Raw genomic sequence first — 25,353 nt, forward strand, 5'->3', positions numbered from 1 at the left:
TGCTCTACCTCTTGAGCCACTCTGCCAACCCTTTTTTGTGTTGGGTTTTTCGAGATAGGGTCTTCTGAACTATTTGCCTGGGCTGGCTTCAAACCATGATCCTCCTGATCTCTGTCTCCCAAGTAGCCAGGATGACATGTGTGAGCCACTAGTGTCTGGCTAAATTCTTACTGCTTTAAGGCATGCAGTGTGATGATTTTCTTTTCTTTATTATCATTATTATTATTATTATTATTATTATTATTGGAGACAGGATCTCTTTATGTAGCCTAGGCTGGCCCAGAACTCGAGATCCTCCTGCCTCAGATTTCTGAATGCTGGGATTACAGTCATGCACCACCATGCCTGGTCTATGTTGAATTTTTACCATATTTGACTCCAGGGATAGAGATCTGGAGTCTATATATATGGGAAAGACATGGAACCAGGTGGGTTCTGGTAGCTCATGTCTGTAATCCTAGCTACTCAGCAAATAGTTCTGGATACCCTATCTCAAAAATACCCAACACCTGAAAGAGCTGGCAGAGTGGTAGAGGACCTGCCTAGAAAGCATTCAAACTCCAGTACTACCAAAAAAAATAAGAAAGAAAGAAAGAAAAAAAGGCATGCAACAATCAGCGACAGAGATAGTAAAAGAAGCATTGGAATGAGGGCAGGACAGACAGACAGATGCTGCTGAAGAACAAGAAGGCTCTTCCTAAAACTTGGATCTCCTTCCCCAGGGCTGACAGTACCCCCTCACCCCCCACCCTCATCAGGTCAGGGTCTGCTGGGGACCTTCATAAGGCCTTGTGCTACCTCCATTAAGACACAGATGTCACATGTCCTCCTTCGAAGGTCCAATCCTGACCCACCTCTGAGTCCTAAGTAGAGAAGTCAGATTGAAAGGAACCATATGCCTGATGTCTCTCTCTGAAGGTTCTCCCCATGCATCAGGCTGGGAGACACTTGAGTTCTCTGCAGTGTCCCCGTGATGACGTCCCAAGCCAGTCCCAGTGTCTCTCCCATGGTTACACAGTGCACTGCACCTAGTTGGATCCAGGGCTTTCACATCCTGCACACTGGGCAAGTCCTGGGACTGACTTAGTCTTGGTGCCACATTTCCAAGGGAGACTTCAAGAGAACATGTTGAAGCCAGGGGTGATAATGTACACCTGTAATCCCAGCACTCAGGAAGCTGAGGATCATGAGTTTGTGATCAGCCTGGGCTACACAGTGAGACCCTGTCTCAAAAAAACAAAAGCAAAAACAAAACAAAACAAAGAACAGGGTTGGGAGCATGGTTCAAAGTGGTAGAGTAGCTGCCTAGCAAAGGCATGGACCTGAGTTCAAAACCCAGTACAGTAAAAAAAAAAAAATACAGGAACTGTGCCATTCACCGATGGGTGAAACAACAATTTTCCTACTCCAGGGTTTTAGGAGGCAGCCTTCTGGTATAAGTGACATTTAACTTCCTGACTTTCTTCCTGTCCCCACTTTTCTGGTTGGAGCTCAGAACTCATTGGCTTTCACCTGGATTCTTTCCCTGCCACCTGCCCTCCCTGCTAGCTAGTCCATCCCACAGAGTAGTCTATCCCACAGAGGTCTTCTTACACCCAGAGGTGATTTGCTTCTCCCATAGTTAACCAACACCCTTAGACAGACATCCCCACCCCCAGCTTTTCTTGCCTTAACCAAATACTTCCTCTGTCCTTCAAGACTCACCTCTGGACCTAGTATGGCAGTGCATGCCTATAATCCTAGCACTCAGGAGGAAGAGGCAGGAGGTTGGTGAGTTTGAGGCCAGCCTGAGCTATACAGCAAAACCCTGTCTCAAAAACAAAACAAAAAGACAGCAGACCACATTGGCTCATGCCTATAATCCTGGCTACTGAGAGGGAGACATCAGAAGGATCGAGGTTCGAGGCCAGTCCAAGCAAAAAGTTCATGATACCTGTCACCCCCACTATGCTGGAAATGTAAATAAGACTGCAGTCCAGGCTGGCTTAGACAAAAATGCAAGACCCTATCTCAAAAATAACTAAAGCAGACCTGGGCACCAGTGGCTCACTCCTGTAATCCTAGCTACTCAGGAAGCAGAGATCAGGAGGATCGAGGGCAAATAGTTAGTGAGACCTTATCTTGAAAAACCCTTCACAAAAAAGGGCTAGTGGAATGGCTCAAGGTGTAGGCCCTGGGTTCAAACCCCAGTACAACACAAAAAAGAGCCTCTCTGAGCTACCTCAGTGATAACCATTGCCTGTATCACTGTTTTACGGTCTCTCCCACAGGGTTGACTCTGCTCTTCCCCAGATCACAGACTGTCTATGGCTCCCTAACCCTAGTGCCTTCAGGAAAAGAAATCCATCTGAGGTCCTTCCTTCTTCTTTCTTTCCTTCCTTTCCTCCCTTTCTCCCTTCTTTTGTCCTTCCTTTTGATAGGGAGGGTCTGAATCTGTAGCCCAGGTTGGCCTGGAACTTGCCATCTTCCTGCCTCAACCTCCCAAGTGCTGGGATTATAGCTGTGTACCATCATGCCCGGCTGTCTTCTCTCTCCTCTTCTCACACCAGGCTCTCCAGCCTCTGCACCTTTTCATGAACTGGCCTCTCTCCCTGGGGCTCCCCTTCCCCTCTTCCTGTTGGGCCAATTCCTACTCAAACTTCCCAGCGTTTCAGAAGACCCCTACAGGATACCATCTGGCAATTCCACGAGGTGGACAGGGGCCCCTTTTGAGCTCTGGCGGCCACCTGGGCCACCTCCATTATGGTGCTCAGACACGCTGGGCTTGGCGCCCAGAGGGAAAGGAATGGCAGGCGGAGGTGGGCCCAGATGTGGATTTCACGCCTGTTGGTCTCGGGTGCTGGGAACAAAGTTGGGTGGTAAGGAACACATGGGGCTCACCCTGCCCTGCTCTTTCATCTCCCCCCTCCCCAGCTCCTTGTGGAGGCGACAGGCCCCAGACTTTCCAGCCACAGTGGTTCCCACAACCCTCTGCCTGCCCTCAACTCCCACGGTCTTCATGAACCCAACAAAATCCTCTCCAGTTTGAGCTGCTGCAGAGGGGCGTGGCCTCTGGGTGTTAAATAATACTTAACTCATTTGACATTTTTGTATGTCAGGCTCTGTTCTAAACCCATTGTGTAGATTAATTTATTTCATCTCCGAATTGTCCCCATCCCAATTTATAGATGAGAACACGGAGCAGGCAGAGAGTGGATTCGAACCCAGGCAGTCCGGCTCCAGCGTCCACACCCTTCTGGAGCCCAGCCAAGGCACTGGTCCAGTATGCCTGTGTTTCGATGTCCAGGAGGATTGTGATTCAAAACCACCCTGGGCAAATAGTTTGTAAGACCCTCGCTCAAAAAAAAAAAAAAAGATGTGACCAATATGTGCATAAGGGGATTTGTAATTTACTTTTTGTTTATTTGCAGTGCTGGGGATGGAGCCCATCACCTCATGCATACTAAGATGGTGCTGTTCTGCAGAGCTATACCTCCAGCCCTGACTTTGTAAATTTGCAATTTTATTTCAGTTTAATTAAATGTGTAGTTCCTGGCTATTGTCTTGGAGACTGCAACTATGGGAAACAGTTTGAATGCAGGCTACATGGGTGACCTCAGTGATGGTTTCTAAGTCTCCCCGCCTTTCTGAGACTCAGGGTTTTTGTTTTGTTTTGTTTTGTTTTGTTTTGTTTTGTTTTAGGAGGGGTGGGACCAAGGTTTCAATTCAGGACTTTGCACTTGCAAAGCAGGCACTCTATTGTTTGAGCCACACCTCCAGCCCATTTTGCTCTGATTGGTTTGGAGTTGGGGGGGGTCTCTAGAACTATTTGCCCAGGATGACCTCCAACTGAGGTCCTTCCAATCTCAGCCTCCAAAGAAGTAAGAATTATAGGCATGAGCTATAGATGCCTGAAAATTTTTTTTCTCCTTAACACAGTGTCTCTCTCTATAGTCCAGATTGGCCTGAACTCTCAACTGGAGTCCTGGGATAACAGGAGTTTGCCACCACACCTGGTTGTAAGCATATATGGCTTGTGTGGGACTTTTCAGTGCTTCCTTCTGTTGCTGTGGCAACAGAAGATACCATGGGTTGCAATTTGATGCAACAAGAAGGTGGATATCTCTTATCTCAGCCCGATCCTCGAGTAACTGTAGAAAACCACCCCTTGTCAACTTGCATGGGACATATACATGATGGAGAAAGAAATTCTTATGTGTCAAGCCATCAGATCTACCTGAACCTGAGTAACAGCAGACCTCAATGAAGTATGGAAGAAGCTTGCTGTTATATGTCCCAGGAAGAGAGAAAAAGCAAGTGCAAAGGCCCTGGGAGAGATTGTAGTTTGTGCTTGGGGTATTTTTTTGGGGGTGGGGGTGGTACTGAGGTGTTTGGACTCAGGGCCTCACGCTTGCTAGGAAGGCACTCTAAGGCCTGAGCCACGCCTTCAATCCTGTGCTTGGTTTCTAAAGGAACAGGAAGGCCATGTGACGGCAGTGTCACGAATGAGGAAGGGTGATAGGAAGTGAAGCCAGTGCTGTGGTGGGGATAATTTGCAAAGGGCCTTGTCCTTGTCTAGGGCAAGGACTCTGGATTTCTTCTGGGTGAGAATGGAAGCTCAAGAATTCTGAGCACAGTAAATAGGTATTCTGACTTTGGGTGTTTTTTGTTTGTTTGTTTTTGGGGGGGGATGCTGGGGATGGAACCCAGGGCCCCGCACATGCTAAGTAGGTGCTCTACCACTTGAGTCATGTCCCCAGCCTCCTTTGTTTATATTTTGTTTTTGAGACAGATTCTTACCTGTAATTCTGGCACTGGGGAAGCCGATGAAGGAGTATCACAAGTTCAAGGCCAGCCTGGACTACATAGCCAGACACTGACTCAATAAACAGCAAAAACAAAAAAGACTTCTGCTTCAGAGATGCCACCCTGGGATCTCTTTGGCTGAAGGCCAAAGCCAAGGCCCCCAGATAGAGAATTTTGTCATCCCCCTGTAGGCTATTTCCTGCTTTTTTCAGCATCCCCAGGGACAAATCCAGGCCTGCAGGACACCTTTCTCTCTGCCTAGCACCCTGTGATCTCAGGGTCCATCCTACTCCTTATTGGCCACGAGCCCCACTTTTCTCTCAGGGAAGGAAAGAGTTGCTTTTCAGGTCGAAATGGGCTCCAAATCTTATCCCTTCCTCTAAGACTCCCTCCATCTATTCCCTCAATGACCTGTATAAAAGATTACCGAAATCTGAAGTTGTGGTTGCAGAGGCAGAGGTCAGGGTGTCACGGAAGGAGCTAGACCGTGACAACCTTCCTCTCCATAGTACTTACACGTCCTGCCTCTTTAGTCCTGCCCCTCTGGCCTGTAATGCCCTACTATTGGACAGGAATAGAATTCTGCTTAGCATCAAGTGATGTCATACCACTCTCTAGCTCCCAATTGGCTCTTCTCTCAAGAAAGGGTCTGGGGATGCCCTTCAAGATAAGGTCGGAACCTGTCAGAACCTTTTTCAGACATTCATTCAAAGTCCTATTTATTCCATTCTCAGAGACTATGTTGAGGCCCATCAGAAAAGAAAATTCTGGGAATATGGAACTGCTGTCCTTTTCTTCCTCAAATTTCCCGCTTTTTCCATCCACACGGTCCTTTGGCCTGTTGGGGTCGAGAGACCTCATCTGAGTGAGTATCCCATCCCCCACGGAGGGCAATAGCATTCCTACATGCTGAGGAGATGGAGGCCTGCATTCCTGCATCCTAAAGGAGAGATACAGATCTGCCACAGGGCTGATGAGCAAAATGCTCAAGATAGTTGCCTTCCCCCAAGAAAGGTGCTAACCAAACCAGCTCACCTGAGAAAGCCCGCGAATCCGTGACCAATGAGAAAAACCCCAGCCCTCACCTGAGCAGCGAGCCACCGGCTTCCAGGCTCCACTGCACTTCTCTAGCTGTGGCCTTTCCTTTCTCTCTAATAAATCCCACTGTATATACCGGCTTTGGCTCATCATTCAGCTGCCTCACAAGCCAGCTCTCTGGACTGTGAAGGCCAGGACCCTCGACCCCAGCACGTAACAGGCCTATCAACAGGCAACTCAAACCCGACTACCCAGTGACGCCGTAAGAATCCTTTCATTGGATTGGCCATTTTGATTCAAGGCCTTCATTTGCCCCTGGAGACTCTGCCAACGTGGATCAGGGGTCTGTGGACAAAATTCCCCAGGATTTGAGACTTTATTGTGGGAAATAACTGTTAGGGTCACAGGCCAAATGAAGGGCTGGTGGGCACTGAAGTACTGCTCACAGTTCGCCGCTTTTTGTTGAAAATCGCTCGCGCCTGCGTGGTGCTGACGCATACAAAGTGACGTCAGGAGCCGCGCGCCTTCTGATTGGCTTCATCTGGAGCACCGCGGCTTCTGATTGGCTCTCTGAGGACGCCCTTCGAGGGAGAAGGCAACACTAGCCAGTTCTTCGAAGTGCGGTGGTCAGCTTTCCGTGCGGCCCAGCTCTGGCTAGTGTTCAGGCCCAGGGCTCGGTGTCGGAGGCCTCAGGCCGCGGCAGCCCCCTGCACGCTCCTCCTGCTGCAGCCGCCGCAGCGGCCGGGCCCAGCGCGGCCTCCAGGGCAGGGCAAGGCCGTGGCGATCGAGGACGAGGCGCGCGGGATCCGGGTCGCCAGCTGCGCTGCCCAGCAGCAGGTAGTCGGTACCAGGCCGTAGACGTAGGCAGCCACAGGCCAAGTCGACGCGGGGCACCCAGGCGTCCTGGCTGCCGCGGCGCACTGGCTGTGCCCTCTGCTTATACACAGCCAACACGCGCACGGCCAGGCGACGCCATGCAGAGCCTGCCACCTCGAACGTCAGCACCTGCGCGTGCAGAACTGCGGGGTGGGGCGGTGTCAGGCTCGGGTGGTGGGGCCTTCAGGTCACCTAGAGGTCCCTTGGGGATCAGTCCTGGTGGGGATGATCCCAGTGGGTGGCCTTCTGGGATCATGTTAGGAAGAGAGATCTCGAACTTTGCGGGTGAGGACCAGAAGTGGTCCTGAAATGTGAGGGCGGCGGGGATGGGAGGGAGTGGTGTATGGGCTTGTAAGGTGGTGTTCCAGGATTGTGGTTAGGAAAGGCCCGGCTTGTGCAATCTCATCCAGAAGAGGGGAGACACACAGGGAGAGGAGTCCAGGAACCTGGGGTGAGTTGGATGGGGCTGGGGGGTCATCTTAAGAGTAGTGGATACATGAATTACATTAAAGATGGAGGGCCTACCATAGGTGGGTCTGGGGACAAGTGCCATTAATGCATTAGGATCACAAAGTATCAGGAATGGGGCCCTTTGGGAAAGAGGAGATATTAGCAGGAGAAGGGCTCAGAGATGAATTTGGGGGTGAGAAGAAAGAGGTCTGTCCCTAGAACCCTGAGGCTTGAGGTCACATGAAAAGTGACTCAGAAAAGTGTACTCAGCTGGGTGCCAATGGCCTGTTATCCTAGCTACTTGGGAGGCTATGATCAGGAGGATTACCGTTCCAGGCCAGCCAAGGCAAAGAGGTCTCAGAGACCCCATCTCCAAAGTAACCAGAGCAAAATGGACTGGTGGTGTGGCTCAAGCTGAGGAGCACTGTTTTGCAAGTGGGAAGCCCTGAGTTCAAACCCCAGTCCCACCAGAAAAAAAAGAAAGAAAAGTATACTCTTTGAGGGGTGAGTGAGGGGCTGGATTCTGGGTAGAAGAGGCTGGGTCTGTGGCAGAAGATCCCTGTGGGAGGATGTTGTCTAGGACACTGGACAGATGACAATCCTGACAGAAGGGGAGTCCAGGTCTTATACACCAAGGGCAGTGTCTTGACTTGTGGGCTGGGCTGAACTCCTGAGTGTCTGAGAGATGAGTTGGTAGGCTCTTAGGCCCCAGAGTCGAGGAGCTGGTGTGGACTGATGGATGCAGGAACAGGGCCGTGGGTCTTTATGGGAAGGGAGACCAAGGCTCAGATATCTGGGACACTGGAGAGTCCAAGACAGGAAGGACAGGGCTAGGGCCTTTCCTCTCAACCAGGTTCCCCTTCTCCTTCCACCTCTCAAAGATGTCAGGCTGGAGGACAGGAGAAGAGGGGACACAAGGAGGTAGTGACATCCCCTCCCCACCGTCCTTCCCATTTGTTTTGTGTTTTGTCAGATCTTGGGTCAGGAAGAGTGCTTTAGAGTCCAATGTCCCTTTCAGTTAAGATTAAAAAAAAAAAACCAACAAAAAAACCCCGAAAGACAAAGAGAGGCAGGCCAAGATTCTGTGGGCAACCCCAACCCTTTTCTCCGGAGCACTCACCATAGTCCTGCTGGCAGTACTTCTGAAGGCTCATGTGGACGCTGGTGTCCGAGACATTGCAGTAGTTTTGACACTGAGGGTCTGGGGAAGGTCAGGCTGTCTTGGGGGGCTCTGGAGGCCTGACCAAAGTGATATGTTCTGCCCCTCCCCCACTCCATCTCCATGCGTAACTGGGGTGCCCCACCCTCAGGAAGGACTAGGTGACTTTGGACCCAGTCAGCCCATCCCCAGTCCCTCTTGCTGCCCGGAGATCTCTGTGCCAGCCTCTTACCAGAGCGGGAAGCCCCCGGAGTAGTAGCAAGAGTAGTTGTTGCCTCTGGAACTCCTATGAGAAGGAAGGAGAAACTTAATTTTGCCTCGTGGTGGTTCTTCCTGGGGAATCCAGACATCCCAGACTCCGAAGAGTGCAAGTATCCCTTGTCTTCCTCTCCCAAGACTCACTCCTTCTGCCCCCAGAATCAGAAGCTCAGGTCCTCCACCCTCTTAACCTCTGGACTCAGGAGTCTGGAATTTCAGTTTTGGCTCCAGTATGCCAGGGTCTCAGCCCACACCAAACCTATGCACTGAGACTGGGGCTGTCCCCTTCCCTCCCCACTCAGGACTGTGGTCCTGCCCCTGAGAACTCACGCTGGCAGGGCATCCTGGGGGAGCGGCTCTGCTGGTACCCAGGACCACACCGATTACATGTCAGGCCTGTGACCCCTAACTTGCAGGGGCATTGCCCGCTAGTCTGATTGCAGGTGCCTCCTGTTGCCCCAATAGGGTGACACTGGCAGGCTAGGCGAGGAAAGGAGCATGGGGTATTTGGAACTCAGGGGTCCAGACCAAATCTGCATTCCCCTGGTACCCGAACCCAGGAGCCCAAACGCCAGCCACCTTTTCTTCCAACCCAGGAGGCCAGGCCCCAACCCTCCTTCTTCAGACCCAGCAATCCAGATTCTAGCTTTCTTCCCTCAGACCCAGGGGTCCAGGTCCCAGCCTCCTCCCTCAGACTCTCCCTCAGATTCAGGAGCCCCTGCCCTATGTCCTTTCTCCTTCAACCTAGCTCCAGGCAGCACTCACCCTTGCAGGCCTTGCGACTGGTGATGGACTGGCTGGGGTCCCTCCAGAAGCCTGGTTGGCAATAATGGCAGTGCCGCCCTGCTGTGTGGTGGCGGCACCGCTCACACACACCCCCACTCCGGCCACCCGATAGCCTGAACAGCTCAGAGTTGAACCGGCAGCGTCGGGCATGCTGGTTGCAGGAGCAGGCTAGGAGCGAGATGGAGACACATCAGGCCAGGGTTTCTGTCCCCTACTCCCCAGCCTTCTTTCAGGAAAGGAAAGATAGTGAAGTCCCATGTGACCAAGACCGCCTGGGGCTCCCTGGTGAACCTGGGTCTCAGACCATCTTCATTCTCATCTTAAGTGGGTGAATTGGAGTGGAGCCTAAGGGCCCTGTGGCTCTCCTGAGGTGCCTGTGACCCTCCTAAAGGGCCCTGTGAGCCTCTAGAGCAGCTCTGTGGAACTCTGGTGTGGAAAGGACCATAAGGGAAGTGTTTTTTAAAAGCTAGCCAGATGTGGTGGTGCACACCTGTAATCCTAGCCACTTGGATGGCAGAAGCAGGATGCTGGACGAAGCTACCAAGACCCTGTCTCAAAAACAAATGACAAACAATAGACTGGGGATGTAGTGCTCTCCTGGCATGTATGAGTTCCTCAGTTCCATCCCCAGTGTCACCAAAACCCAACCAAACAAAAAAAGCCAGGTACAGTGGCCTAAGTCTGTAATCCTTGCTACTCAGGAGGTAAAGAAGTGGAGATTGGAGGGATGTCCATTAGAGTCCAGCCCAGGCAAAAAAGTTTGCAAGACCCCCATCTCAACTAATAGCTGGGTGCAAGCCTGATACCCCAGCTATGCAGTAAAGCACAAATAGGAGGTTTATGGTCCAGGGCAGCCTGGGCATAAAGTGAGATCCTATCTCAAAAATAACCAAAGCAGCAGGGCACTGGTGGCTCACGCCTGTAATCCTAGCTACTCAGGAGGCAGAGATCAGGAGGATCAAGGTTCCAAGCTAGCCCTGGGCAAATAGTTCATGAGACCCTATCTCAAAAATACCAAACACAAAACAAGCTGGTAGAGTGGCTCAAATGGTAGAACACCTGTCTAGCAAGAATGAGGCCCTGAGTTCAAACCCCAGTACTGGGAAAAACAACAACAAAACTCCACATAAGCCAGGGCCCACTCTCTCGCCATTCACTGAGCCTAGCAGCCCAAAATGAGATGCTGATGTATAGGGAAAAAGAGCCTAAGAGGGCTGAGAGTCTATAGTGGCAGGTCCCTGGGAGCCCAGAGGAGAGGTAGGATGATCAGGGTGCCAAGACAGCTGTGTGTTCATGGGAAAATAACTCTCCCTCTCTGGGCCTCAGGTTGCTCCCTGACTGGTGGGGTTCTCCTTCTTTGGCTTTCAGGGTTCGGTGAATATTAGAGGTAGCAATGCTGTCTGATGGGTAAGAGGCAGGGATAGGATCTGGAGGAAAGAATGAGACCACCACATCTGGAAAGCAGCAGGAGTGTCTCACCTATCCACCAGCCCTTTCACCACAGCACTATTGGTCTCTCACCCAGCACTGCAGGACCCAGTCCCGCTCAGCCTGGGTGGCTGTGGCCATCCTTAAAGGGACAGCCTTCCCAGTGCCCAGGCCTGTCCAGGCCCAGGATGAAGCCTGCTCCAGTCTCAAGACATGTGAGTCTCCCTCACAGGGAAGTGGAATGGGGTGAGAACACCAGGATGACCTGTAGTCCATGTGACATTCTTCATGTAGGAGAAGGAGGAGAAAAGGAAGGCCAGGGAGCAGGGCACACACGTGAGTGGTAGCAGTAATGGTTCATTCACAGGGCCTGTAAGGCTCTTAGACCTCTCCCAAGGTCACAGCTGGAGGTGGAGGAGGACATGGGAGGGAGCTGACAGCGCCCAAGCCCTGGGGGCACCTGGAGAGGGAGAGGCACTGAGGGAAGCTGGGTGTTCACCCCTGGAAGTGGTAGCCTCTAGGAAGGCCTGAGTCCCAGAGGACAATCTTGGTAACACCCTTTGAACTCAGGGCCTCTACCTTGAGCCACTCCATCAGTCCTTTTTTTTTTTGTGATGGGTTTTTCCAGATGGGGTCTAGCTAACTATTTGCCCAGGCTGGCTCAAACCTCGATTCTCCTGATCTCTGCCTCCTGAGTAGCCAGGATTACAAGTGTGAGCTACCGCCACCCGGCTTGGTGCCTCTTTTTGAGATTTGAGTTAGCCATTTGTGCCCTCCCCTTGGAGCTCACCTTCCTTGTTGGGGATGTAATACAGCAGGTGCTTGGGAAGTTTTCCTTAGGCTCTGCTGTGAGGGCTTAGTGTATATCAGCTCATGAATTTCCACTACAGCCATGAGGAAGCACTCTGACTATCACCACTTAAACCAGACACAGAGAGGTTAAGTCACTGGCCTGAGGTCACACAGCTAGTGAGCAGAAGAGCTGGCCTCTAGCCTGAGTAGGCTGGCTGGCTAGTAAGGCTGTGCTTTTGTGTGCCACACTGGAGTTCCCTGGGCGACAGCACCCAGCAAGAGCTGGGTAGGGAAGAAGCAAGGTCCACGAGTTCCCATCCTGACCCTATCACACATGGTAGCTGTGTGTCCTCGTGCAAGGGACTTCAGTCCTTGGCCTCAGCATCCTCATCTGGAAAATGGGCTGGATGGTGATACTACCTGACACAAAGATGTCAGTCAATGAGCACATGAGGTTTGTTTGAGGAGTCTGGAAGTGCCAAGTTACCTACCTGACCTCCTCCCAAGCCCCTGCACCAAGCCAGGCCTGGGCTGTGCTCTGCTGGGAACTGTTATTGACCTTACCATGGGCAGGTCCAGTAGTGTTGAGAAAGTCAAGCCTCTGATGGCAGGTGGGGACAACCTGTGTTCTGTGTCGCCACAACTCACAGCAGCCACATGGAGAAGGGGCCAGGAGGGAGCCAGGTCCAGAACAGTGCAGGTTCAAGCAATGAGCAAGCAGGTTGGGAGGGAAGGAGGCATCCTGTGCCCTGGGGGACTAGGCCCAGCTGCAGGGTGTGGGGGGGGCCCTGGGGCCCAGTCGTGGGAGAGAGGGGAAGGGGAAGCAGGGCCTAGGACTCACGCAGGCAGGGGTGGGGGTGCTGAGGTGTGGCGGGCCGCCAGGGCCAGTCGCGGTGGGACGGGCGGCAGCTCTCGCAGCCTGGGCCAGTGGTGTGGTGGCGGCAGCGGCAGCGAGGAGGTCGGGTGCGGGCAGCACAGCGGGCAGCATGGCCGTGGCACTGACAACGGCCTCTCACCCCGGCAGCCGCCAGCCCTGCCTGGCCCCCAAACTCTACACGGAGGTGGCTGACCACCACCTTGGCCTTAGGACCTGGTGGGGAGCGGAAGGTCACCCTCTCAGGAGCCCCCAGGACCCCTGGCCAGGCAGGCCTGCGCCACAGCAGCCTCCAGGGCCCTCCAGCAGCCCAGGCAGCAGACAGGACCAGGGCTGGGGGTCCTGGGGTGCAGAAGCGCAGGCTGACAGATGTCAGGAGGAAGGGGCCATCCAGGTCCAGGGTCAGGCTGCTGTTACAGGTGGCCGCAGGGCCAGGGCCACTCCCTGCAGGAAGGGCACAGGCCTGAGGGCAGGAGGCCATCACACCGCCAGCCAGCTGGGTCACTGGTGGGAGGCAGAAGCGAGGGCGGCCCCCTGGATCATAGCATGGATCTGAGGTGGCCTGGCTCAGGAAGAGCAAGAGGACAAAGGTCACGGACATGATCACAGCAGAGCCAGCACCTGGAGAGGAGAGGTGGCCAGGGAGAACCTCACCATCAGCTCTCTGCTGGCTCCCCAAGGCTCCCTGCAGAACCCCAGCATCCCACAGAGCCCCTCCCGGCTGCTTGGAAGCGAGGAAAATAACTCCATCTGGGGAGAATTACTGTTTACATAACCCAAAGGGGAAAGAACGCAGACAAAATCAAGAATCCTGCCCGAACTAATCCCAAGCTTAACACCCCAGAGTTCTCCATCAGCATCAGGGCGGCGGCCCTGGGCAAGGGCGAGGGGGTGGGCAGAGGGACGCAAGGCCAACAGATGCGGAGACCCAGAGACACCCAGAGACAAACAAGGGCAAGATGGGGAGCGGGGCTCGGCTAGAAAGATGAGGACTCAGTAACAAAGAACTGGAGAAAGGGACAGAGGCAGAGAAGGGAGCAGGGAGATGGACAGGGGCTGCTGAGGATGGGTGGAGGCTGCATGCCAGAGACAGTGGGGCCAGGCAGCAGAGTCAGCAGGAAGCTGGGGGACGTGGGGGCTGGGAGGGGAAAGCAGGGGCGGCCCAAGAGCAGGCAGCCTGGAGGACAGCAGGCAGCCTGCAGGTCCGGGACAGGAGATCTGAAGTGGAGGCTATAGCCCTGGCCCACGGGGATCAGAGCAAGGCCCTTTCCCACGTGGGGCCCTAACCTTGTTCTCCACACCCTGGGCACGGAGGGGGATTATCACCAACAGCCCAGCCTCCCTGCCACCCACCCCAGTCCTCTTCCTTAACCCTTTCCCACCCAGGGGCAAAGCCAAATAGCAGCACCAGAGACAGGATTGGGCCCAGGGACTGGAAGCCATGGTCACTGTTGGTGGGATAGCAGCATTCTGGTTGACTGGGAAGGTGGAAGCCTGGGTGCCCATTAGGACTCAGGGCATGGGGACCTTCTGATCATCTCAGCCCCACCTGCCACCCTGGCCTCAGGGCCCAGAGACCAGAGTCCCTGTAGTGCCCTTCCATTCCTCAGGTCACCAGAGCAGATGGGGGAGCAGATGTTGGGGTAGTAATGAGAGAGGGGCGGCGGGAAGGGAGGAGGGAGGGACAGGGCTGTGCCAAATGCCAGGGTGCCCCAGGGGACCAGAAACCCAGACCCCAGGGGATGGCAAGAGCCCAGGATGCAGGCTTCAGCTATCTCCCATCTTCCCTTCCCAGCTGGCAGCCCCCAGTGAGGGCACATTCAGGACTGGGCCTTTCTGGTCTCTGCGTCCCAATCTTCACCCAGGCTTATAGCCTGGGGGCATCCTGGGCAGGTGTCCACACGGTCTCCTGTGCCCCGCTGCTGTCACTATGTGCAGACCACTGAGCTGGCCCTGTGCCTTCAGGAGCCTGGCACCATTTTTTTTTCCTTTTTCTTTTATTATTCATATGTGCATACAAGGCTTGGTTCATTTCTCCCCCCTGCCCCCACCCCCTCCCTTACCACCCACTCCGCCCCCAAACCTGGCACCATTTTATGCCCATGTGGCAGGCCTTGGGCCAGCCCCTACAGAAGCGCATGGCTCTCTGGGTAGTTCAAGGGGCTCTACCTTGTGGACCTTAGCACCTTTGGGAACCAGGCCATGCATCTCCCAATGTGTCTAGGAGACCCAGAAAATAGTCCCTGCCCACTGCAGAGCCTCGGTGACTTCTGGGCCTGTAGCCACCCCACCACTCAGGAGCGGGTCCAGCCAGGCTCCGCAGACCCAGGTTGGCCTGGCCTGGGCAGGAGGGGTTGGGACCCAGGCCTCCTTCCCCCACTCTTGGCATGCACTCCCCCACCCACCCCAACACACACACCCAGGCCTGTAGTCCCTGGCACTGGCCAAACCTGCACAGAGAAGAGCGTGCTGCAGTCGTCCCCAGGTCCCCAGGTCCCCACATGTGCTCCTCCCACTGGAGCAGGAACCCATGCTGCAGTGGGCTCTCAGGAGGGAGTGAAAGTGGCTGCTCTCAGGCCCAGGCTAGTGGGGGTTCTGGGCGGGAGCTCAGAGCAGAGCCTGCAGAATCCAACACCACCTCCCCCCCCCCCACCGCCCCAGCCCCCTCGCCAACACAGCCACTCTTTCCCCGCAGGGACCCCTGCCAGCCATACCACCCGGGACTGTGTGGGATGGGAGGGCCGTCGCCCTCAACAGGCCAGTGAGAGCAGGCTGGCCCAGGAGGCTCCAGGCAGGTAGGAAAGCAGGTTGCATGGTGGGGCTCCCTGCACAGTGGGGCTCGGGACAGGGGTCCTTGCTTTGCTCCACGTGCTCTGGTTCCCAAGGGTGCAGCGCAGCCTGTGCTGTGGTAACTGGTGGTGGTCTGCGATCGGTGCACAGCTACTCACACCAAGGTGGGTCTTTGCTTTGAGAATTCTGCCACCAGCCTCAGAGAAACTCGTTGCTGGCTGAGGGAGAGGTGGGCAGGGGAGGAGGGAGAACACCCCAGACCCAGGGCTCTGGGGCCACGGAGAAAGCAAGGACCCCAAGGAGCATGGGGCGGGGCGGAGCTCAAAGGCAGCCCCGGCTTTCATTTGAAATTCTCGTGGTAGTGTCGCCTTACCATGGAGTACTAGTGACCAGAGGAGACTACCGGGGCTGCCGAAGGCCGGGGCGATTCACTGCTTTCGTGCCCACGGTGGCATAGTGTGAGCTGACCAGAGGGCGCTCAGGAACCTTCTGCTCTGGAGGTGGCAGGCAGTCGTGACTGTGGTTCCAGGTGGCCCTCAGGTCCAGAATTCAGCAGGAGTAAGGACAGGGACATCAGGATTTAAAAGTCGGGTGTTTATTCTAAAAGCCATGAGGAGTTAGCTACAAGACAAAGGGACTGGGGCCAAGACCTCCCCCACATCAGAGAGGGACATATGGGGACAGGGGTGGGGGGAGGTGGTGTGTGTGCAAGTGACAGGATGACATATTGCAAGATTCATGGCGCTAGTGGACTCAGCAGGTCCTCACCGAGCTTCCTGCCCACCAGCCACCCTTGAGTGGAGACCCACTCAAGGGCCCCGAGCCCTGGCCCAGGTCAGCACTTTCTAGGGATGTGAGGCTGTGAGAAAGGGGTCAGGTGCTTGGTGGCAGGGCAGGGTGGGGTGCTGTGTGTCTCTGGGGGACGGTGAGGGGCTGATGGGACTGAGACCTGAAGGCAGCACCCTGCAGGCTGAGGCATTGTGTTGTGAAGGCGGGTTCTGCTGGGGCACGGTGAGGATCTCACTGCATTTTCCTCGCTGCTGGTGGGACCAGAAGTCCCTAAGTTCCTGTCCCCTGGAGGGACTTTTCTTCCTCAGTTTGTCTGCTAGCTGGAGTGGCCCCAGGCAATTTGCACCCCTGGCAGCTCCCTGGGGCGGGTCAGAGCCCCACAAGGAACCAGCTAGAAGGAGACATGGGGTGGGACTCCCCGGTGGGGCATTCACCCTCTCAGTGTTACTAGAAAAAAAAATGGTCCTGAAAATTACCTTGGTTCTTGAGTCCGCTGGAGAAGAATTCAGGCAAGATGCAAAGATTTAGTAAAAGTAACAGTAAAATTTATTAGGAGAGGAATGGGATGCAGGGGAGAAGCATTTCCTGTTTCCCACGCAGGGAATAGGAGCAAAGACGCAAGATGCTGGTCCCCAACTCCTAGTTTTATATTGGAGAGGTGGGGAAATAAATACACAGGGTCAAAGATAATGGCTCTGGGTGGCTCTGGGTGACAAAACGAGGGTGGGGGTCACCCTCCCTAATCACACCCACAACCCACCCAAGTCAGAGAGACAACAGGTGTTCTTTAGAAGGCCCTTTCCTGGATGCGAATATCCCTCCACCCATCCAAGGATCTTTGCAACTCCTTAACATCTTAAGAGGAAACAGACGCCGGGAGTTCCTTGGCTCCATCTACAAGATGGGAGGGGCCAGCCGGCAGAGTCTGGCTGGTTAAATATTTACTAAAATAAAATAACTTCCGTCTCCTCTTATGGCCACCACTACCGGCTGCCTATCAACAGGGCCCGGGAGGGCGGGGCCTGCAGGAGCTAGCTCTCTGGTGCGCTCAGGCCCGATGCCCTTGAGGCACCAGGACCCAGAAATGACATCAAACTGCATACAGAATGGGGCCTCTGAGTAGGAATGGTGACCATCCTTCCCTTAGGACACACCTGAGGTCGCACACGCTCCTGAGTTGAGCCTAAAGCAGCTTTGTTGTTAACACTGGGTTCTTGCCATGCCCCCAGCCCTTTTTGTATTTTTTAGGTTTTGAGAGTCTCATGAATTTTTCCCAGGCTGGCCTCAAACTTGGGTTAACAGGGATTACGGTGGGCAGTACCATGCCAGTTTCTTTTTTTTTTTTTTTTTTTTTTTTGTGGTGTTGGGGTTTGAACTCAGGGCCTACACCTTGAGCCACTCCACCAGCCTCTTTTGTGATAGGTTTTTTTTTATAGGGCCTTGCAAACTATTTGTCAGGACTGGCTTTGAACCTTGATCCTCCTGATCTCTGCTTCCTGAGTAGCTGGGATTACAGGCATGCACTGCTGGTGCCCAGCTTTTTTTTTTTTTTTTTTAAAGACAGTTTCACTGTGTAGCCCAGCCTCCCAAGTGCCTGGGTTACAGTCTGGTACCACCAAGTTTGGCTAAAAGTTTTAAAAATAAAAATCAAGCTGAGTATCGTGGGGCACATCTCTAATCCCAGCACTCAGGAGGCGAAGGCAGGAAGCTGAAGCAGGAGGATGGTGGATTCCAAGCCCTGGCCCATACCCAGCTTCTAAAGCAGCTTTCTTCACCTCTCTGGGCCTTGTTTTCTTCATGTCTAAATGGGGGTTAAAAATGTACCCACCTCATGAGAAAGGGGACGTCACAGGAGAAAATGACCGAGGACAGGCCCTGGCCTCTGACATGAACTGTGGGGCACACATTTTCCTGAGCCTTGTGTGTTTTGCACCTTTGCAGGGTGGTGGCAGGTGGGGACCCCCTTATCAAGCATGCTGTTGTTTCCACAGCAAAGCCTGGGGGTGCCCCGCGTGAATAGTTCAGGAAAGGGATTGCAGAGCAGGGCAGAACAGGGAGAGCGGGCCTCCACTGGCTCTGCTCCTCAGGGCTTCCTGCTTGTTGAAGCTGAGTTACAGCCACTAGGGGGGCGCCTGAGACCCAGAGAGAAGGTGACAGAGACCAGCTGAGGGGGCACAGTGCACAGCGAAAACTCAGCATTTAGTAAGAACTTCAAGCAGGGCTTGGTGGCACAGATCTGTGATCCCTCTGCTCAGGAGGCAGAGGTAGGAAGGTCTGTGGTCTGAGGGAAAAAACAGGAGATGCTACCTGAAAAATAATTAAAGCATAAAAGGGCTGGTGGAGTGGCTCAAGTGGTAGAGTGCCTGCCCAGCAAGCGTGAGGCCCTGAGTTCAAGCCCCAGTACCGCCAAAATAAAACTAAAAATACCCAGAGCAAAATAGACTGGAGATGTGGTTCAAACAGTAGAGCATCTGCTTTGCGAGCACAAAGCCCTGAGTTCAAACCCCAGTACCAACAACAAAAAAGAAATTTTCAATCGTGAGCCAATTGTAAGGAGTGTGATTTAACTCAATAAAATCATTACCAGCTGGGCGCCAGTCACTCATGCTTGTAATCCTAGCTACTCAGGAGGCAGAGATCAGGAGGATCTCAGTTCAAAGCCAGCCTGGGCAAATAGTTCAATGAGACCCTATCTCGAAAAAAATCCAACAAAAAAAAGGGCTAGTAGAGTGGCTCAAGGTGAAGGCCCTAAGTTCAAGCCCCAGTACTACAAAAATAAATAAATAAATAAAGCCATTACCAAAAAAAAAGAGGAGGGACTGCTCACCGCAGAGCTGCACATAAAAGCTAAAGCCACACAGATTGACTGGTATCACAGAGAATGTTCCAGAGGCAGAAGTGGCAAGTGCTAGTCCTAACTCCTGGCCCACAAGCAGGTACTGTGTCATTCTTGCCGTATTTGAGGTCAAGGCAGGCATGGGCCTTCCCAGATGAAGAAGGGTCAGGGATGATGTGGGCAGCTGGGATCTGTCACACTGATGGCAACAAGACACTCGGCACCCAACCATGGAGGGTGCTGTGACTAATCCCATTTGACAGAGACAGAGACTGAGGCATGGGGGTTATATAAGCTGAATTATGCAGCCAGCACGAGGCAGAGTAAACCTGTGACCACAGCCCGGGCTCTCAGCCGGCCTCCGTCACACTGCGCCCATCAGAGGGGACGAGGATTCTCGTGTCATTTGTTCTCCCTTGCTTGCTGGCCTCTAGTCACACCTCGTGTGCAGCAGATACATGGGAACCATTTCTCTCACGACACTGACAGTTTCCTGTGTGCTGGGCACTGTCAGAAGAATGTTAGAATTACCAGAGTCCCCACGTGGTGGCCTAAAACCACAGCTAGTGCCCAGCCTGGTGCTGATTTTTTTCACATACATAAATACTTTTGGAGTTTATAAATTAGACACATAAGAGATAACTAATTAATACAATACAACAGTTACAACAATATATTAGAATAAGTTGTGTAACTGTGGCTTCTCTTCCCCTCAACACGTCTTATGGTAGGTAGTTTAACTTTTGCACTTAGAGGAAGCCCTTTATGGCTTCTCTTTGGCAGGTCTGAATCACCAGCACCACCGTTCTTGCACTGTGGAACCATTATTAAGTGGAGTAAGGGCTAATTGAACACAGCATTGCAGCGTCACGACGGCTGATCTGACAACAACACAGATACTGAGTGACTGATGGGCGGGTAGCATATACAGTGTGGACACATTGGACACAGATGATTGCCAGAGTGGGATGGTAAAAGATTTCACTCAGAACAGCACAAATTTTTAAAACCGATGGATTGTTTATGGAATTTTCCATTTCACAGTTTCAGACCACACTTGTTCTTAGGTTATGACCACCTGATCACCTTGAACTTTCACAAAACCCCACAGTCGTTAAAGTGGGCTGTAGAAATGGCCAATTGTAGGTAAAATCTGGTTGACTATATACACATTTTCAAATGGGTGGGCCTAATCATCTGGGGTTAGCAGGTGAGAAGACACATTCAGAGAGGTGCAGTAACTTGATGTCATCACACAACCCTAGAAAGGGGTGGGGCTGGGTCTCAGGGCCAGGCAGAAGGAGCCCTGGAGTGGCCTCACTCCTCTGGCCTCCTGGGGAGCATACTGCATAGATGCATGGATTAAGCAAATCCATCAGCTGGGGGGCGGTGACTGAGAGTCATTAACCCCCCCACCCCCAGCCATCCCTCCTGACTGGCCTCTTTCCTCCCACAGCCATCAGGAGATGCAGGGCCACCTGCCCACCTGTCTCCACTTTCTACTTCCTTTTTATCATCTTCGTGGTGTCCACCGTCTTCCACTGTCACCGGCGCCTGGCTCTGGTGCCCGGGCCCTGGGCCTACGCGGCCCGCGTGGTCCTGGACCCCCGGCACCTCCCCAGGGAAGGCATGTTCACCATCAATGCCATCGGGCGCCTGGGGAACCAGATGGGCGAGTACGCCACGCTGTACGCCCTGGCCAAGATGAACGGGCGCCCCGCCTTCATCCCCGCCCAGATGCACGACACGCTGGCCCCCATATTCAGGATCACGCTCCCCGTGCTGCACAGCACCACGGCCCGCGGGATCCCGTGGCAGAACTACCACCTGAACGACTGGATGGAGGAACGCTATCGCCACATCCGGGGCCGCTACGTGCGCCTCACGGGGTACCCGTGCTCCTGGACCTTCTACCACCACCTGCGCCCCCAGATCCTGCAGGAGTTCAGCCTGCACGAGCACGTGCGCGAGGAGGCCCAGGCGTTCCTGCGGGGCCTGCGGGTGAACGGGAGCCGGCCGGGCACCTTTGTGGGGGTCCACGTGCGCCGTGGGGACTACGTCCGCGTCATGCCTCAGGTGTGGAAAGGGGTGGTGGCCGATCGGGGCTACCTGGAGCAGGCTCTGGACCGGTTCCGGGCTCGCTACCACTCCCCGGTGTTCGTGGTCACCAGCGATGGTATGGCCTGGTGTCGGGAGAACATCGACGCCTCCCGGGGGGACGTGGTGTTTGCTGGCAGTGGCCTTCAAGGCTCCCCCAGGAAGGACTTTGCACTTCTCGTACAGTGCAACCACAGTGTCATCACCGTGGGCACCTTTGGCATCTGGGCCGCCTACCTCGCAGGTGGGGACACTGTCTACCTGGCCAACTTCACCCTGCCTGGCTCCCCCTTCCAAGATGTCTTTAAGCCCCAAGCGGCCTTCCTGCCCCACTGGGTAGGGATCGCTGCTGACCTCGGACAGGCCCAACAGCACGGCCTCTAGTCCTGCACCTTCTGAACCCTGAAAGGCAGTGTCTATGGGGTGCAGGGTGCAAACTGGATCCCACATGGGTTTTGTGTGTTTGTTGCTACTAGGGTTTGAAGTCGGCCTCCTACTTGCTATGCAGGCACTCTGCCACTTGAGCCACTCCACCAGCACTTTTTGCTTTAGTTCGTTTTTGATAGGGTCTTGAGGTTTTGCCCAGGCTGGCCTAGGACCTCAGCCTCCTCTACCTCATGAGTAGCTGGGATTACAGAAGTGCACCACCCTGCCGGGCCCTCCACATGGGTTTTGAATCCAACCTTATCTAATTGAGTGACCTCAAATAAATGGCTTTACCTCTTGGTGCCTTCATGTGCCACCTACAAGCTGCATGACCTCAGCTGCAAAGCATGAGAGCTGGACAAGTTCATGTGCAGCAGGTGCCCTGTAAACGCTGGGCAGTGTGGACTGCTCTGTGGGCGCCGCGCTGGGTACTTGGAGTGCTTTGATGTGGAAACGGGTCTTTGCCCACTCCTTCCTCAAATCACCAGTGATGAAGTCCACATGATTTCCACTTGCCTCTCAGGAGGGCTGCCAATAAATCCTGTGCTGTGGCCAGGGTTCAGGGCAGCTCAGGTCTGGAATTAGCAAACTTGTTATGAGGGAATTTGAGGGAGAATGGGTCAGAAGGGACAGGTCTTTCAGAAATGCCTGTGGCGAGCAGGCATCCTCCCCACAGAGGAAGACAGGGTCTCCTGCAGGCTCCCCTGGGGTAGGAAATGGCAGGACCCGAAAACAGTCTTCAGCCACAGAAATCCAAGAGCACATGTGTCCACACAGCCCATTCATAGTCTTTGTAGACAGTGCCTGACAAGAGTCACCTCCTACCTAGCACTGCTTGAGACTCCTCAAGTTGGATGACTGGGTCTATTTTCTGCTGCTGTAACTGAGCACTACAGGGCTGGAAGCTTATAAAGAAAGAAGGTTCTGGCCAAGCAAGGTAGGTCACAGCTGTAATCCCAGATATTCAAAAGGCAGAGATCAGGAAGATTGGCAACAGGCCTGCTTCCCTCTGTGTGCATGTGTATGTGAATTTCTTTATGTTTTTGTTTTGTTTGTTGTTGTTTGAGGTAGTGAGGCTTAAGACCCCATCCCAACCAATAAGCCTTGCTTGGTGTTGCACACTTGTCATCCCAGCTACACAGGAATATGTAAATAGGAGGATCTAAGCCCAGGCATAAAAGAGACCCTATATAAAAGCAAACTCAAACAAAAAGGCCTGGGGGTGTAGTTCACATGGTGAGAGTTCCTGTCTAGCAAGCAGGAGGCCCAAAGTTCAATCCCCAGTACCTCAGAAAAAAGAAAGAAAAAGTCCAGGACTGGGGCACTTCGTTAGCTCTCTCTTACCCCATAAGATCACCCTGAGAGTTGGTGGCTTAAAGAGATAACCAGCACTGTAGCAGGGAGGAGGACCAGAAAACTAGCAGACAAGCCTGTGTTCTGATAATGTAGCAGGGGGCAGGGAAGGGATGGCATAGCAGAGAGATAAAACTTAAAGAATCTAAATGTGAAGAAGGTCACACAACACTTGGGGGGGTGAAGTAGCCAACACTGTTGCATGCAACCACATATAGGTTAGACTTTGCTTTTTGCTTCTGGAACTTGCTTGCAAGGGTCTGTAAGGTGAGACCCCTTGGTTCTCGGGGCTCAGCCTTTGCATGTGAATCCGGCACAATAAATCATTGCTTCCTACTGCCTCAGTGTCCCGTGTCTCTGTTCGAGATTCCTGCAACACCACGTGTTCCCTCTCACAGTCTGTGGCTGGGCCTTGGGAAGGGGCTGAGCTGCAGGGTTCTGTGTTGGGTAACAGGTAAAATCACTGTCCTCTTGTCCTCTCAGCTGCTGGCATCCCCCGACCACAGTTTGCTCTGGTCCATGAGCCTCGGTGGGATGCTGGAGGGTCCTCACAATGTGACAGCTGGACTCCTCCCAAGAGAGACCCAAGATATGGTGGCAACTTTTTGCTCTCCTCCACCTGGCCTCTGAAGTCCCACACTGTCACATCCGCAGTGTCCTACTGATCACAAAGAGCAGCCCACTGCCTTATGGGAGGGGCCGGAACTCAGGACCTCACACTTTTGAGGCAGGTGCTCTCCCACTTGAGCCACTCCACCAGCCCTTTTGCTTTTAGTGTTTTTGCTTTTTAGAAAGGATCTCAGATGGAGCTCCTCCCACCTCTACTCCCTCATAGCTGGGATCACAGGTGTGCTTCACCAAGCTTGGCTTGTTCTTTGAGACGGGGGTGAGGGTCTCACTGACTTTTTCTTTTTTTTTTTTTGAAGTACTGAGGTTTGAACTCAGGACCTACAACTTGAGCCACTCCACCAGCCCTTCTTGTGATAGTTTTTATTTTTCGAGATAAGGTCTCAAGAACTCAAGATCCTCCTGATCTGAACCACCTGCGCTCAACTCGTGATGGGCTTTTCTGAGATAGGGTCTCCAGAACCATTTGCCTGGGCTGGTTTCAAACCTTGATCCAACTGATGTCTGCCCCCTGCCCAGAGGCTGACTTAGGGTATCCAGGGACATCCGGCTTCCCACTGGCTTGGATCGATGGAGCCCAGTCCAGAAACTGGGAGGACATTAAAGTTGGGGTGCTTATTTTCCTAGCAATGGTCACAGCTCCCCACAGCCACTGGCTTCCCCACGTCCCACCCATCCTGTTAAATTTGTCCTCCTACCTGAGGCTGCCCAACACGAGCCCCTCTCCCAGGGGGCCCCTGGCACTGCCACCAGCATTCGGTATAGTATAAACCCCCTCCTGGGTGGACATTTTTCCAGCGTCGGTCACCAGCTTAATTCCTTGCCCGCTTAGCATCACGAGGACTTGTTGGTTCCCAAAGAACAATGCAGACATGCTTCCGTGGCCCACACTGGCTCCCGGGGTCCGGATGGGGCTGTGTGACTTGTATTTTACCCTGTGGGATCCAAACGCAAAGGGCACCCAGTGTTGTGCTGTGTTTGCTGTGCCTTACTTGGAAAAGGAAGTGAAGAGTGGACGTTAGCAAGGTGCCAACAGTAAATTGCACTCAATTCACTCAACAGGTATTTACTGAGCTCTTTACTGGATTTATGAGCTCCAAAGCCAGGTGCTCAGAGATGCCCTGTCCCTTGGCAGACAGGAGGAAAGGAAGCCCTGCAGGGCAGTCACTGCTTCTGGTCCCTGAAGCCCAAGTTCTCGTGCCTGGCTCTTCAGACAGCATGGAGCCAGTACCTGCGTGTGTGTGTGTGTGTGTGTGTGTGTGTGTGTGTGTGAAGTCGTGTCCCCTCTCCGATTCCCCTGTGGAAGTCCTAACCCCCCCAGGACCTGAGATGGCAGACCTTATTTGGAAATTAGTGGCAGCAGTTGTAATCAAGATGAGGTCATTCTGGAGTGGCCCTTAATCTATTAGGACCAGGGACATGCAAGGGGCAAATATCACTGAAGGACAGAGACAAAGATTAACTTTTTTTTTTTTGGTGGTACCGGAATTTGAACTCAGGGCCTACACCTTGAGCCACTCCACCAGCCCTTCTTTGTGATGGGTATTTTTGAGATAGGGTCTCACAAACTAGTTCCCCAGGTTGGCTTCGAGCCAAGATCCTCCTGATCTCTGCCTCCTGAGTAGCTGGGATTACTGGCAGAAGCACCTGAGTCCAGCAAGAGATTAAGTTCTGAGAAGTGAGAGAAAAAGTTTTCTACTGTTCTCAGCCACCCAGTTTCTATTACACTGCTATGGTTTATTTTATTATTATTATTATTATTTTTTTGAGACAGGGTCTTACTTTGTAGCCCAGGTTGGCCTTAAACTTGAGCTCCTCCTGCCTCAGCCTCCTTTGTACTGGGTGCCCACCCTTGTGTGTTTAATGTACATCAATGATTCAGCCACCGAGCAGGAGAGAACCTGGCACATTAGAGGTGCGGGGGTGGGGCTTGGGCACAGCGTGTACTTAGCGGGGGGGGGGGGGGGGGGGGGGGGGGGGGCTCTGAAC

General features: G+C 53.4%; 2 protein-coding genes across 3 annotated transcripts; one reads left to right on the plus strand and one right to left on the minus strand.

Moving 5' to 3' along the window:
- Positions 1 to 6,363: 6,363 nt before the first annotated feature.
- On the minus strand, positions 6,364 to 13,071 carry Ntn5 (netrin 5). Of its 2 annotated transcripts, XM_020158046.2 has the most exons (6): positions 12,414 to 13,047; positions 9,332 to 9,520; positions 8,897 to 9,046; positions 8,541 to 8,594; positions 8,270 to 8,350; positions 6,364 to 6,842 (listed from the first exon to the last, which is right to left on the minus strand). In XM_020158046.2, the coding sequence occupies exons 1-6, from the start codon at positions 13,045 to 13,047 to the stop codon at positions 6,478 to 6,480; spliced, it is 1,473 nt and encodes a 490-aa protein (XP_020013635.2). In that variant the 3' UTR covers positions 6,364 to 6,477. The 2 variants fall into 2 exon arrangements, with proteins under 2 accessions (XP_020013635.2, XP_073913135.1); XM_074057034.1 differs by lacking the exon at positions 9,332 to 9,520 and having other exon boundaries at positions 12,414 to 13,071.
- Positions 13,072 to 15,147: 2,076 nt separating this feature from the next.
- Fut2 (fucosyltransferase 2 (H blood group)) lies at positions 15,148 to 23,211 on the plus strand. Its single transcript, XM_020158040.2, has 2 exons — positions 15,148 to 15,241; positions 20,318 to 23,211. Exon 2 carries the CDS (start codon positions 20,491 to 20,493, stop codon positions 21,340 to 21,342), a length of 852 nt encoding a protein of 283 aa, XP_020013629.1. The 5' UTR covers positions 15,148 to 15,241; positions 20,318 to 20,490; the 3' UTR covers positions 21,343 to 23,211.
- The last annotated feature ends 2,142 nt before the right edge of the window (positions 23,212 to 25,353 follow it).

Source organism: Castor canadensis, chromosome 16, assembly GCF_047511655.1.
Source record: "Castor canadensis chromosome 16, mCasCan1.hap1v2, whole genome shotgun sequence".
Lineage (NCBI taxonomy): Eukaryota > Metazoa > Chordata > Mammalia > Rodentia > Castoridae > Castor > Castor canadensis.